This window comes from Apteryx rowi, unplaced genomic scaffold (genome assembly GCF_003343035.1).
Source record: "Apteryx rowi isolate R43461 unplaced genomic scaffold, aptRow1 scaffold_246, whole genome shotgun sequence".
In the NCBI taxonomy this organism is placed as follows: domain Eukaryota; kingdom Metazoa; phylum Chordata; class Aves; order Apterygiformes; family Apterygidae; genus Apteryx; species Apteryx rowi.
The window spans coordinates 301,269-313,188 of NW_020448819.1; the positions used below are offsets into that span (position 1 = coordinate 301,269).

Here is an 11,920-nt window from a genome sequence, read left to right on the forward strand (position 1 = left end):
TATTGACTGCCAGGGTCCCACATCCTGCTGCTGGTGCGTTTCTAGCTTTCTACTTCCTCTGACACCATCGCCTTGCAATCAGTGACTTCGTCTGTGGAATTGTTGAAAATTGTAATACTTAATTAAAAAAAAAAAATCCTCACAATTGCAGCATGCTCTAAAGAGAGAGACAGATTAAATACTTGCAGTAATAAAGACAAGCTTTTTAACTTGTGAGTATATGAACGTGTTCTCTAGCACTGAGCTTAAATCTTCTCTTTCCCCAGGTTTTTCAGGAAGAATTTGGTGTTATAAAATCTTACAACCTAAAGCCAAATGGAGATAAAATTCCAGTTACAAATCAGAATAGAAAAGGTACTTAATGCATATTAATTATGCATACTTGACAGATTGAAATTTATCAGCTTTTCCCTTTATAAGTCTACATTTTATTTAACAAAATATGAAATTGAAATTCTTAAAATTCTTTCTGGTATACCTACCAGCTTTAATAGTATCTTAATAGTACCTGAAGTAAAATGCATTCATTTTTATTAATTAATGCAATTTGAGATAGCACAACAAGTGATTGTCTAAAACTCTTACAATGTAACAAAAGATTAAAATGTTTTTCTTTTTTAGAATATGTGCAGCTTTATGTTGATTTTCTTCTCAACAAATCAATCTACAAACAATTTGCAGCTTTCTATTATGGATTTCATAGTGTCTGTGCTTCATACGCGCTACTGGTAAGAATAAAGTAAAGCATAATTTTTCACTTCTGTTTCAAATATGTGAAAATGACTAATCTTAATGATGCAAGTTACTCTCAGTAACTCCAGTGGTTGTTTAAGGGTTCATAAAGAATCTTTATTAATCATGTAGTTGAGTAAACATCTAATTATACCTATATAGAGATGTTTGTTTTGATACTGAGGAGTCACAGGTTCAGGCATAGTTTTCTCCTGCTCTTTTTGCTGTCAGGCCTATCAGTAATTTTACAAGGAGAAGAAGGAAGATAATGAAGTAGTAAAAGTCATAGGTTGAGGACACTTTTTTTAAACAGTGCTGTGCTTGCAAAATAGAGCAGGGGAGATCCAGAGTAACACAACAGACCACAGCCAAGTTATGCATAACTACTTTTAAGGATAAGAGTAAAATTCCATGTTTGTAGGCTGTGTAATGCACTGGGAGCAGGTCTACAAGAGTCCCAGGAGTCCAAGAACAACAAAAGGAATTAAACAGGCAATGAACTGTTACCTGTAGTGATCCATTAGAAACAGATGAATAAAGGTCCACGAATTATTTTATGTTTAACAGTGTGTATTCACTGACAGTTCACAAGCTCTCATGAACGTTTACAAGGACTCTCTGTATTGCCTACAGTCATAAGCAGTAAAGCTCCAAAAGCCCGTGTTACATTCTGCAGGAAAAATATTCAGTGAGATCAATACTAAAGATTCTTGTGTATTCAGTTCTATTTGGCTGTTGGAATGTCTTTTATATTTTACGTTGTTCCTTGTGCAGTAAGAAGAGAAGGAAGAGGCGATTATAATTTGCATGAGAATTTCTGCATTCCTGTGAAATTAGCCAAATATGACACACTTGCAGCAAAGTGAAGTGTGACCAACTGCAAGGAAGTTTCAGGAAGGAAACTGAAAATCCATTGAAATGCCATGAAGTGCTTTCATGCAGCTTAATATTGTAGTAAATGATTAAGAAGTAGGTTCTACTAGTGTAAGTTTAGTAGTCATTTAACATGGTTTATTGTTTTATGTATTAGCACAGTAGTGTCTACAACAAAGAGGTTCTGTCTGCCCCTGCTCCTCATCAGTCCACTTGGGGTGTAAATGAAATAGAAATTGTTTAAAAAAATAAATAAGAGTGAGAGAGAGAGATAGAAGTCCCTCTTGGGGAACTCCAGATGTACAAACCTAATTCTCTTCCTGACCCATTTGTAATCTAACTGGAAGACAGGCAAGTAAGTGTAATAAATGTAACAAAGGAAGAGAAATGAGGACAAAAGAAATATGCTAAAATATGTTGTTTTCCAGTAACTTTGCTTTTTACTATATATGGTAGTAAGAGATTTGTCAAAATATTGAAGAATTTATTTTTCCATGAAACAGTGTGTCAGATCAAAGTTATAAATTTATATTTGAATATTGTTAATTTTTTATAGTGCCAACAAAATATCCTAAATTCTTAATCTGAATCTTGTAGCATTGTTTCTCATCTTTAACAAAAATTAAATATTTTACAATTAATTTCTGACAGCTACTTCGTCCAGAAGAGGTTGAAATTCTTGTTTGTGGTAGTCCTGAACTGGATATGTCCGCTTTACAGCGAAGTACCCAATATGAGGGCTACCAGAAAACTGATCTTACTATACGGTACGCTTAATTTTTTTTTTATTCTAAATACTGAATTTTAAAACAGCATAGAATGGTAGACTATTAGGAATAATCTCTTCTTTAAATATAGTCTGAGAATGAATCATAAATGATTGAAGCTTTAAAAATGTGTTTCCAAATAAGACAAAGAGACTTAATTTATCTGCCAGTAGGAACACTTAGAGTCTTAATGATATAATGTGTTACTGGGTATCTTTAGAAGGATATAACCAGTTTGAATTGGAAGTAGTCAAAAAGAACAGTAGTTTCAAATCCTGCATGGTGAAATCTGAGTCTTTATTTTTATTATCCAATCTTCTAAAAATGCTTTTTCTCTTCCGATACCACTTGATACTCAGGATATTTATAATAGTAGGACAACAATTATTTTTTATAGGTAAGTGGTTTGGGGCATCATTTGACAATACATCATTGCAAAATTCATTAAATGTTGTATGTGTCAAATCCCCAGGAATTTTTTCAAACCTTTACATATTAGGATAGTACTGATATCCTACTCAATACGTTAATTAAATTTGTAGCTAGTGACATTTCATCATATAATATTTGCAGTTGTATTATATCCTCCTGCTTTGTCAGGATGTTTCGTCTTGCACCATTTTCTTCTTCCTCTGTCTTGAATATAGATACTTTTGGGATGTAGTACTTGGATTTTCTCTTGACCTTCAAAAGAAGCTGCTACATTTTGCTACAGGAAGTGATAGAGTACCTGTGGGAGGGATGGCTGATTTGAATTTCAAGATTTCAAAGAGTGAAACATCCACTAATTGGTAAATAATTTTCTGGATTATTTTTTTTATTTTTGTTCTTAAATTATTTCCTGAGAGTCCTTGTTGCTCTTGAATGTCTTTATAAAGAACAGACTAATTTATAAGGGAGAAACTGTACGGTCCCTTCTAGCTTGTCTTCAGGATGTTATTAAACCCATTTATTGATTACCTAAATTTAGCAGATGATCATCTAATACAAAATCAGTTCTCCAGGCAGAGTTTACATTTGAGTCCAGGAATTACTTATTTATGAAGATTTTTCCTTACATGTCTTCAGTACAAAGAAACTATTAGCTTTAGTGTTTCTAGCATGACAGCTGAACTAATTAAAATATGCTGTGAATCACCACAGATTTTTCTGAATTCATTGAGTCTGCTTGTCATTTCGAATAGCAGCCCCTGCAGCTGCAGAAAAACATTTACATTTCTTGACGGGCTAGATAAGGATTTTAACGTGTATGGCTGGTAAAGACAGCGTTCCTTTATGGTCTCTGGTAGATAAGTTGTCTGTGAACTTGCTGGTTCTGAAGCTTCCTCAGCAGAAGTTGCTGGCTTACCCTCCTTTCTCAAGCTTTTAACATAGTTCCTTTTAAATGTCTTTATTATGTTTCTAAAAAGTCATAATTTTGTTGGTTTTCTGTGGAGACCTGAAATATGTGCATGCCAACTCTGTTTTTGTTTTTAAATTTTGTTTATATCATTACTAAAGCTTTATTCAATTAGCTGATAACTGATTGCAGTAATATGTTAAGTGAACATAAGGATCTGGTAAAAAAATGAAGAAAATTCAGTCATCTTTGAATTTGTTTAATTTCCACTCTCTTGTAAATTGCTGTTTTTCTTGAAACTGGAGAAATGTGTTTTGAAATGGTATGTATTTTAGAGTTACGTGGGTCTGTGTTTTACAAGCTAATCGTTGCAGTCAGACTGCCAGTGTGGTGATGGACATGGGCATGTTGGCATTGCACTGCTCACACGGAAGGATCGGAGAACGTAATTCCCTCGGTGCTCTCCTGCTTGTCACTGGAGGGTGTAAAGGGCAGGAAGATCCCATGGTTTCTGTCTGCCTGCGGCTGTGAGGCCGGACATTGGTGACATCTAGTACTGATGACAAAGCAAATATTTCTTTTACTGAAGAATAGTTCTCATCTAGCTAATCCCTCTTAGTGAGGAGCCGTGTTTGCAGTGTTTCAGCCAGGCAATGTGAAGAGACATCTGCAAATATGTTCAAGCTCAGCTTTCAGAAGAAACTCACAAGTTCAAATATTGGTATGACTAGGACCAAAATTGGTCAACTGTTGTTTTTCCAGGGCTTCAATCAGTTCCTCAGTGCTTTGCCCTGACATATATGTCTGTAAGGATGATTTTACCAGGCTGAACTTCCAGCCTTCTGTATCCTAAGAGTAACTTTGGTCCATCTAGTTGTGTCCATACCTACTCCATGACCCACTTCATTCTTCATGTTGTGGATTCTGATTATTCCAAATTTAGTATTTAGAGAAGAACTGATTTTTGAAGTTGTGTGGCTACTTGGAGTTTGCAAAACCTGTAAGGGATGTTTCCAAGTTGAGCAAAAGGAAGGGAGAGGAGGGGGGGCTGCAGGCAAACAAACCAGCCTGAGAACCTGAGGAGCCCCCAGCACCAGCAGTGGGGGTGTTTATATTTACAACACAACTTGAACAGTAACACTGGGATAAATATTCCTTTTATAGGGTTTCTTTTTTAAGTAATGTTGAACTGGAAATGTGTAGTTAAATGGCAGTGTCCTGCTTCTATTGTATTATTACTAAATGAGAGGTTTTATTTTTTTATTTTAATTTTTTAGGTTACCTGTGGCCCATACTTGCTTCAACCAGCTTTGTCTCCCTCCTTACAAGAACAAGAAAGAATTGAAGCAAAAGTTGATTATTGGAATTTCAAATGCAGAGGGGTTTGGTCTAGAATAAGGGGAAGTACTTCAAGAACAGCATTTTTATGTAGCACTCACTCTCTTCTAATTGTGCCTTTAAGCTTTTCATTGTTATGTCTCTTGATACTGTGCAAGTCTTACCCAACTTAGAAACATTTTTTAAATTAAATATGAAGTGTATGTTTCTTGCTGTACGGCAATACATTTACTGCTTGCTTTGTTACAGAAAGTAGTTTTCTTCATATGAAAAGTTGGTCTATTTGATTTAAAAAAAAAAAATACTGACTAAGGCAAGTTCTAAGTTATAGCTCATTTCTGGTTGTTCCTAATAGCACTTTATCATTAATCGTAATTACTTTACATTGTGTGTATCCCACTGGGAAATAATATACAGAATATTTCTTGATTAACTAATCCCAGTGGTAGAACGTCTTCAATTAACACGAACAGTAGAAAAGAATGTAACATACAGCATGTAGCCATATTTTCACAAAGGCAAATAGAAATTTTAATCTTTATAAAATGTATGCAGTTTTAATATTCTGGTTTTCATTCTCAGTTAAACAGGCTGTCTAAGAAGCATGTAAATAATTGCCAGTGAACAAATAGGGTTTTGATAGTGCCATTTACTGCTAAAAGTTTATTTTTTATGAATAAGAGGTTTTAAATGTTCTATATTCAGCTTTTACAGATCAACAGGATTGACTGTACATGAAGGTTAAAAGGTGACTTTCAGGTTAAGTGGATTCAAGGTCAAACTGCAGGTGTTAAGCAACTTGTATGTTCCTCCTTCAAAACTGACAACAAACTAACCAGATTTACTGTAGTTTCATAGTCAGAGTAAACAAAACTAGATATTTAAAATAAATTCCTCATATATTTAAATCAGGAAAAGAATGAAATCACAGCATAAGAAAAAATGATATATAGTGTCATGCTATCATATAATCAGCCACTTTGTTGAAAGTCTTAAAGCTATGACAAAAGTGAATACAGTAACATTTCAGAAGAATGTTGAAGCCTTCATTAACTTGAAGGTCAGTACCTAAAGACAATATTTTGTGGTTTTCCCTGCACAAACTAAGTGAAAAAAATTCTTAGTATGCCTCTTCTGAATTAGTAAACTAGGGGCTGGGGAAGAAACTGGTTCCAAAATGCAGGTGTAATTGAAAGTCTGCATTTAATTCATTAAACAGAATTTATTAGCATGCAGTATAGTATTTTTTTCATATCAAAAACTACTGTGTGTTCTATAGATTTTTATTTCAGCTGAATGAGGCCTAGATCTTCCAAGATATTTAGGCATCTAACTTGTCAGCTTTCCCAGCTGACTTCTACTGGGAGTTGGATGCTTAAATATTTTTGAATATCTGAATTCAATTACTTACTTGCAATAATAGCAAATTATTTTATTTTTCTTGTTTTCCCTTCCTTTATTTGTGTACAACCAACAGATTTTCACATGATGAACAAATTCATTTGTCTAATCTGTAGTCTCAAATTGGGTTTTCTTCAATAGCTAAGTGTAATTTCATTTTATTCTGTTTCCTAGAGAAGGCAGTTGTGATTTTATTAATTTATTAAAGCAGAAACAAATAGTGGGATACTTTAAAGTATCTGGCACTGTATTAACTGTACTCTTATTGAAACAAATATTAAAATTTGTTGACTTCAGCTTGGAACAAAGCTAAGGTAGCACTGTCTGTGTTAAAAGCAGCACTTCAAAATTGTGCACTCTATATCGTTTCTTCCAAAATGGAGTTTTCAAATAGATTTCAATTTACGGGAATTCAGGTGTTAAGAAAGAAATGAAACTTTCACCATTGCACTGAATGAACTAGGCAGAAATTTAAAATTGCTTGAACCTGGCAGCAGAAGTGGATGTAGGTAAGAAATCTGGAAACAAACACCTCCCTTTGCCCCTCTGTAGAATTGGACTCGTGGAACGTTGGCTCATGAATAAATAACTATACAGTTTATCTGAAAACAAGGCACATTAGCCAAAATATTTTTTTATGGCTTAAGCCCAATTTTAATAACTGTTTATCTATTATTGTTAAAATAAAAGCTTTATCTTCTTATTTTCACTGAATTGTACTGTCTTGAGTTTAGTTTTATTTATTAAAGCTTTTTTGATTTACTGTGTAATATTACCTCAGAATTCTAAAAATGCTATTGTATTTGCATCGGTTTTTAAATAAGATACTGTCATGTAATGACATTTTATATATTTCCTGATGTTAATAAATTAAATAGTAAATTTTGTATTTGTTAAATGAAAGCATTGCTCTTATTTATGAAATAAGCCTCTGATCATTTAAAATTTTTCTTCAATGACTTTTTGTTGTTCTTTTGTCTTGCCCTGTAATTCAGCAAATCTTTTTTTTATCTCCATCATTGTTTTGTACCGTACAAAAGAAATCTGGTTTGTATAAATTTGTTCATTACTTAGTATCTATTTTTATGTATTAAAATTGTGCAGTTGTTAAATCAAACACTTCAATTTCTGGCCTTATTTAATTTCAGCTTTCCAAAATTGATCATAATGGACTTGAAAATCTGATCTGTCTCTCTGCTTTTGCCTTATTTTTCTTTGGAAATTTTTTCTTTGCAGTAACAGTTTTGTTAAGTCTTAGTACAGCTCACTGAATGAGAAACTGAGTTTCAACTACCGGAGATACACCCAGAAGTATATTCCATATCTATAGTCAAAATTAAAGTGTTCTAGTGCTTACCATGTTGTAACAGTGCTGTAAGATAGTGTGGATCCTGAATTTAGTTTTCTTTGTTTGATCCCTCAAGTGTAAGAGTACTCTGACGTACAGTGAGAGACAGTTGTATGCTTCATCTTTTTCCAACTAATTTTAACATTTAAACCAGGAGGGATATGGAGCAAGAACATTAGGCTTTTCCATGGTCACAGGTCCTGATGAGAGGACGGATCTCTGACCATATTTAAACCTTCTTGTCTCTTTTGTCCCACTCGTGTTACCTACAGATGGCAGCAAAAATGAGGATCAAAACAGCTTAATTAAGTGTCACATTTGCCTCTTTACTTACAGGAGCTACTATAAGTACAAATAACTTTTAAAAAGTTATCTTACAAAAGAATATCACAAATCTTTTCAGATTCAGAAAAGCAGCAAATGTAAATTTTCTTCCTTCTACTAAGTGCGTATGGAGGCGGGAGGGAAGAAGCAGTTGCTTCTGTCTAGTCCTGGGTTTTGAAAGTATCTTCTCTTTCCCCGAAGTTTTCTCTAGCGTGGTTAGGCATAAATTGGAGACCTTTCCAAAGCTGCCAAAAGAGGGAACTGCTTGCTGCTGATCTCTGAACAGTCAACAGCCTGAAGACTGATGTTCAGAAAGAGCTTAGAAAACCTAGCTTGTCTTGTCTTATTCAGGCCAAGTATCAGATGGCTATTGCTGGGGCTTAAAAGTGAAATGCAATATTTCTCTTTTGGTTTTGGCCAAGAGGTGGTGAGATTCTTTCTCTGTGGTTGTTATTGGTGGTCCTGGCTGACTTGCTCCAAAACCAAATGCTGTATCTTTCACAGATGTGATACTTAATATGCTTTCAGAATCCTTACCTGAAAGAAAACCCTGAAAGATCTTAAAGATCCCTTAAAATCTGCTTTCATGTCAGTAATGCTGACAGGCAGACTGTAAGAGCATTTATTTTTCCTGTTGGAGTACCTGGTTCATGTAAGCTAATTTCTCTTATTCCTTTGGGTCAAGTAATTTTCCATTCTACCTGGATGTTTTTTCTTCAGGATCTCTGCTGTTGTATATGTTGTATATGTATACGAAGTTCTTTGCACTTTTAAAGATTTATAGTGTCTAAGAGAATAGTGATGGGATGGCTTAGACTGACTGCCACAGCTGCTTAATCCATAGTCAGGTGGGTTTTGTTGTTAAATTAATGAGCTAAAATGGGCTTCCTCAGGTTCTGCACCTTTCATGTTGTTAAATAAAATTTATTCAAGTCTTTAAACCCCAACGGCTCTATGTAAAATATAACAAAAGAAAGTAGTTATGGCAATGGTTATTATAGTTTGATATTTTCTGGAGTTAATGTATTCATAGCTGTAGAAGGGATCCTTGATTCAAAAGTAATTCATTCTGCAAATTATGCTTAGGAGAGAACTCTGAGGTCAAGGAGTATGGGGAGGTAAAGAGAGCAGACGTTTGTTCAGCTCTGGGAAAGTAAGAGAAGATCATGCAAGGTGGGAAGCACCTAACTTGGTCCAGATCCAGACCCTTTCACAATGCTAATGTTAAATAATACCTATGTGTTTGAGAAACATAAACACATCTTGAACAGGATGTATACATTAATGATACTGTTGCATCTTTTACACCTTTTATGTCCTACCACAGAAATGCTTCATCTGCCTTTTTTTTTTGATTGCATCAATATTTATGATTTGATATTTGTAGTGATGTAAACAAACTTTCACTGTCTGACACAGTATCTTTTTCCCCAGAAGTTGTGCTACATCGTGTATGACCCTGGATAGGTTTAATATAAGGAATTCTTTCTTAAATGATGCTTTGACTCTATAGCATGCGTTCATATTAACCTAGGAGAAATGCATCTATTTTCACAGAATCCTTAGTATCTTTACACTAGTATCTCTGGCCGCTACCACCCTATAGATAATGTAGTCTGAGCCAGTACAGGGTTAGGCAATAGCTGTAGACAATATCAGGACGGAAGTATTTGTCACTGTGTGTGTTACTCATATCATTCTTGTCAATGAATGAGTCTGCCTAATGTACATTTAGTCTCTTTGCTCTAGCCAAGTAGTCCAGAACATTCACTAATTTTTCTTTTCATTTAATGTCAGCAGCTTTACCGTGGAGAGCAGGACCTGAGAGTGTTCTCTCCCCTGGAAAATTAATATAGCTGAATATAGATTAGCCAAAGCACAGTCATTTTGAAGGCAGTGTGGCTTAAACTCAAATGTGTAGATCTTAGTTTTGGTTTTGTCTTTGTCTGTCTTTCAGTTATTTTAGGTAACCTTACACACCACCTTTTCAAGGAGTGTGGTGGCAGCATTCATACTGTTTGGGGAGGCGAGGGGGTTTAATAGTTGACCTGGAAGGATGGGTAGATACGCCAGTAGCATCAGTCACGCAGAGCAGAGAAGGCACTTAATTTTATCATCTTACTTATTTCCCTAAAGAGGGATCTTTTCCCAAGTCTGTCTGGATATCAAAATGAAGGCGTATCCAGCTCTGATTTTAAAATTTTTTGACAAGACACATTCTGTGATACTAAATGCATCTTATTCATTGTTAAGCATTTCACTTCATTAATAGAAAAAGTAATCCATCATGGTAGTTAAATGCAACTCCATAAAACGGGGATGGCTTTAATACATGAGGAGAAAGCACAGAATCCCATATTCCTCTAAGATTCTTACATGAGGAAATAAAAACAGTTGAGACAAGCCAGATAGCCTTTAATTTTAAATGAGCTCTCTCTTTTCTCTAAATGAATTACATACCAAGCCACCATGAAAATAAGAGTGCATTTCACCATTTCACTTTACCAGTTTTCAGTGCTCTATTTAGCAAGTTAAAGTTGAGATAGATTAATATTTCCTTTAATGCTGCTGTTTTCCCCTAGAAAAGTCATTTCACAGATCTTAAGGCTCATCATTTCTTTGTAGCCATCTACTGGTTCTGAGAGAACTGCAGATAATTTTTTTTGTTTGCTTTTTTTGTTGAGAATATAGAGGAAGGTGGCTGGCAAGAGAAGTCTGTTTTGAAATAAAGCCAAAATAAAGTAAAAAGTAAGAACAGGAGGTTTGAGTGGTTAGAATTTTTTTGTTTAGGTTTGTTTTGTTTTCTAGTTGATCTCTTCACCCATCCATTGGATTGGCAGGGTACAGGTAAGAGAACTACTAACTGAAAGCAAAAATTAGCACTTTTCCTTAAAAGTAAAAAGACTAAATGTAAAGGCAAGATAGTAAAAACAAACAACAAAAAAAAGAAATTAGGTGGATTGAGCAATGCAGGGAGAAGGGAAGGCAGTCTTGGAAGCAGAGGAAAGTTTGTGGAAGAGGAATTCTGCTTGCATATATAGTAGTTCTGCAGAATTACTTTTTAGTCATAGAAATCTAAGTTTATTCCTTTCTTAAATGATGAGGTTTATTTTAGTGATTTTACTGTTTGATTACTCTTTTAGAGTTTAAGAACTAAAACTATTGTTTTTCTTTAATTCAGTCGTGTTGGATAAAATTAGCTAAAATTTAGGTAAACCATAATATTCACCCATATGCATATCTGTACAGTGCTTACTGATTTCAGTACAGTTAGACAATATTGTAACATGTTCTGCATCACTTTTCATTTGGGACTATAACTTTGTGACAATTTTTGTAGTGAAATAAAAGCTTTTCCAAAGGCAGATCAACCGTTAGCTTTGAAAACACTTGCCATTCACACAAACCAAAGCTTTTAAAGTAATAAACTTAATTTATTCCTCTTGCATATAAAAAACCTGTTTGCATTTTGGTTTGTGTGGTTTTGTTTTAGGTTTCAGAATCTATTTGATATCATATTTCTGCATATTGATTTAAGAGCACTAAACTGTATTATCTCAAATTGTGCTTTCTGGAACAAAATCCACTTTCCAGTAGTCCAGGCTATTGGAGAATTACTGTAAATCTGTGAAAAGGGTTCCAAGTTAATTCCCCACTTTGCTCGGCTGGTTGCCAGGCAGGGGTTGAAACCTACTGTGGCATTAGGACTAAGCTGTATTTGAACTCCTTATGGGTTGTTTGCTGCTTGCTTTTTTTTTGCCCCCTTTTTTTGCCCCCTTTTTTTGCCCCCTTTTTTTG

At 34.6% G+C, this 11,920-nt stretch overlaps 1 protein-coding gene across 1 annotated transcript in view; it reads left to right on the forward strand.

The window, feature by feature from the left end:
• HECTD2 (HECT domain E3 ubiquitin protein ligase 2) overlaps positions 1-7,223 on the forward strand; it is a 40,564-nt gene extending 33,341 nt beyond the window's left edge. Inside the window, exons 17-21 of the mRNA XM_026066701.1 lie at positions 267-354; positions 622-728; positions 2,257-2,372; positions 3,020-3,163; positions 4,989-7,223. Coding sequence (XP_025922486.1) covers positions 267-354; positions 622-728; positions 2,257-2,372; positions 3,020-3,163; positions 4,989-5,109 — 576 coding nt within the window. The 3' untranslated portion in view covers positions 5,110-7,223. The remainder of the gene's footprint in view (positions 1-266; positions 355-621; positions 729-2,256; positions 2,373-3,019; positions 3,164-4,988) is intronic.
• Positions 7,224-11,920: the final 4,697 nt, after the last annotated feature.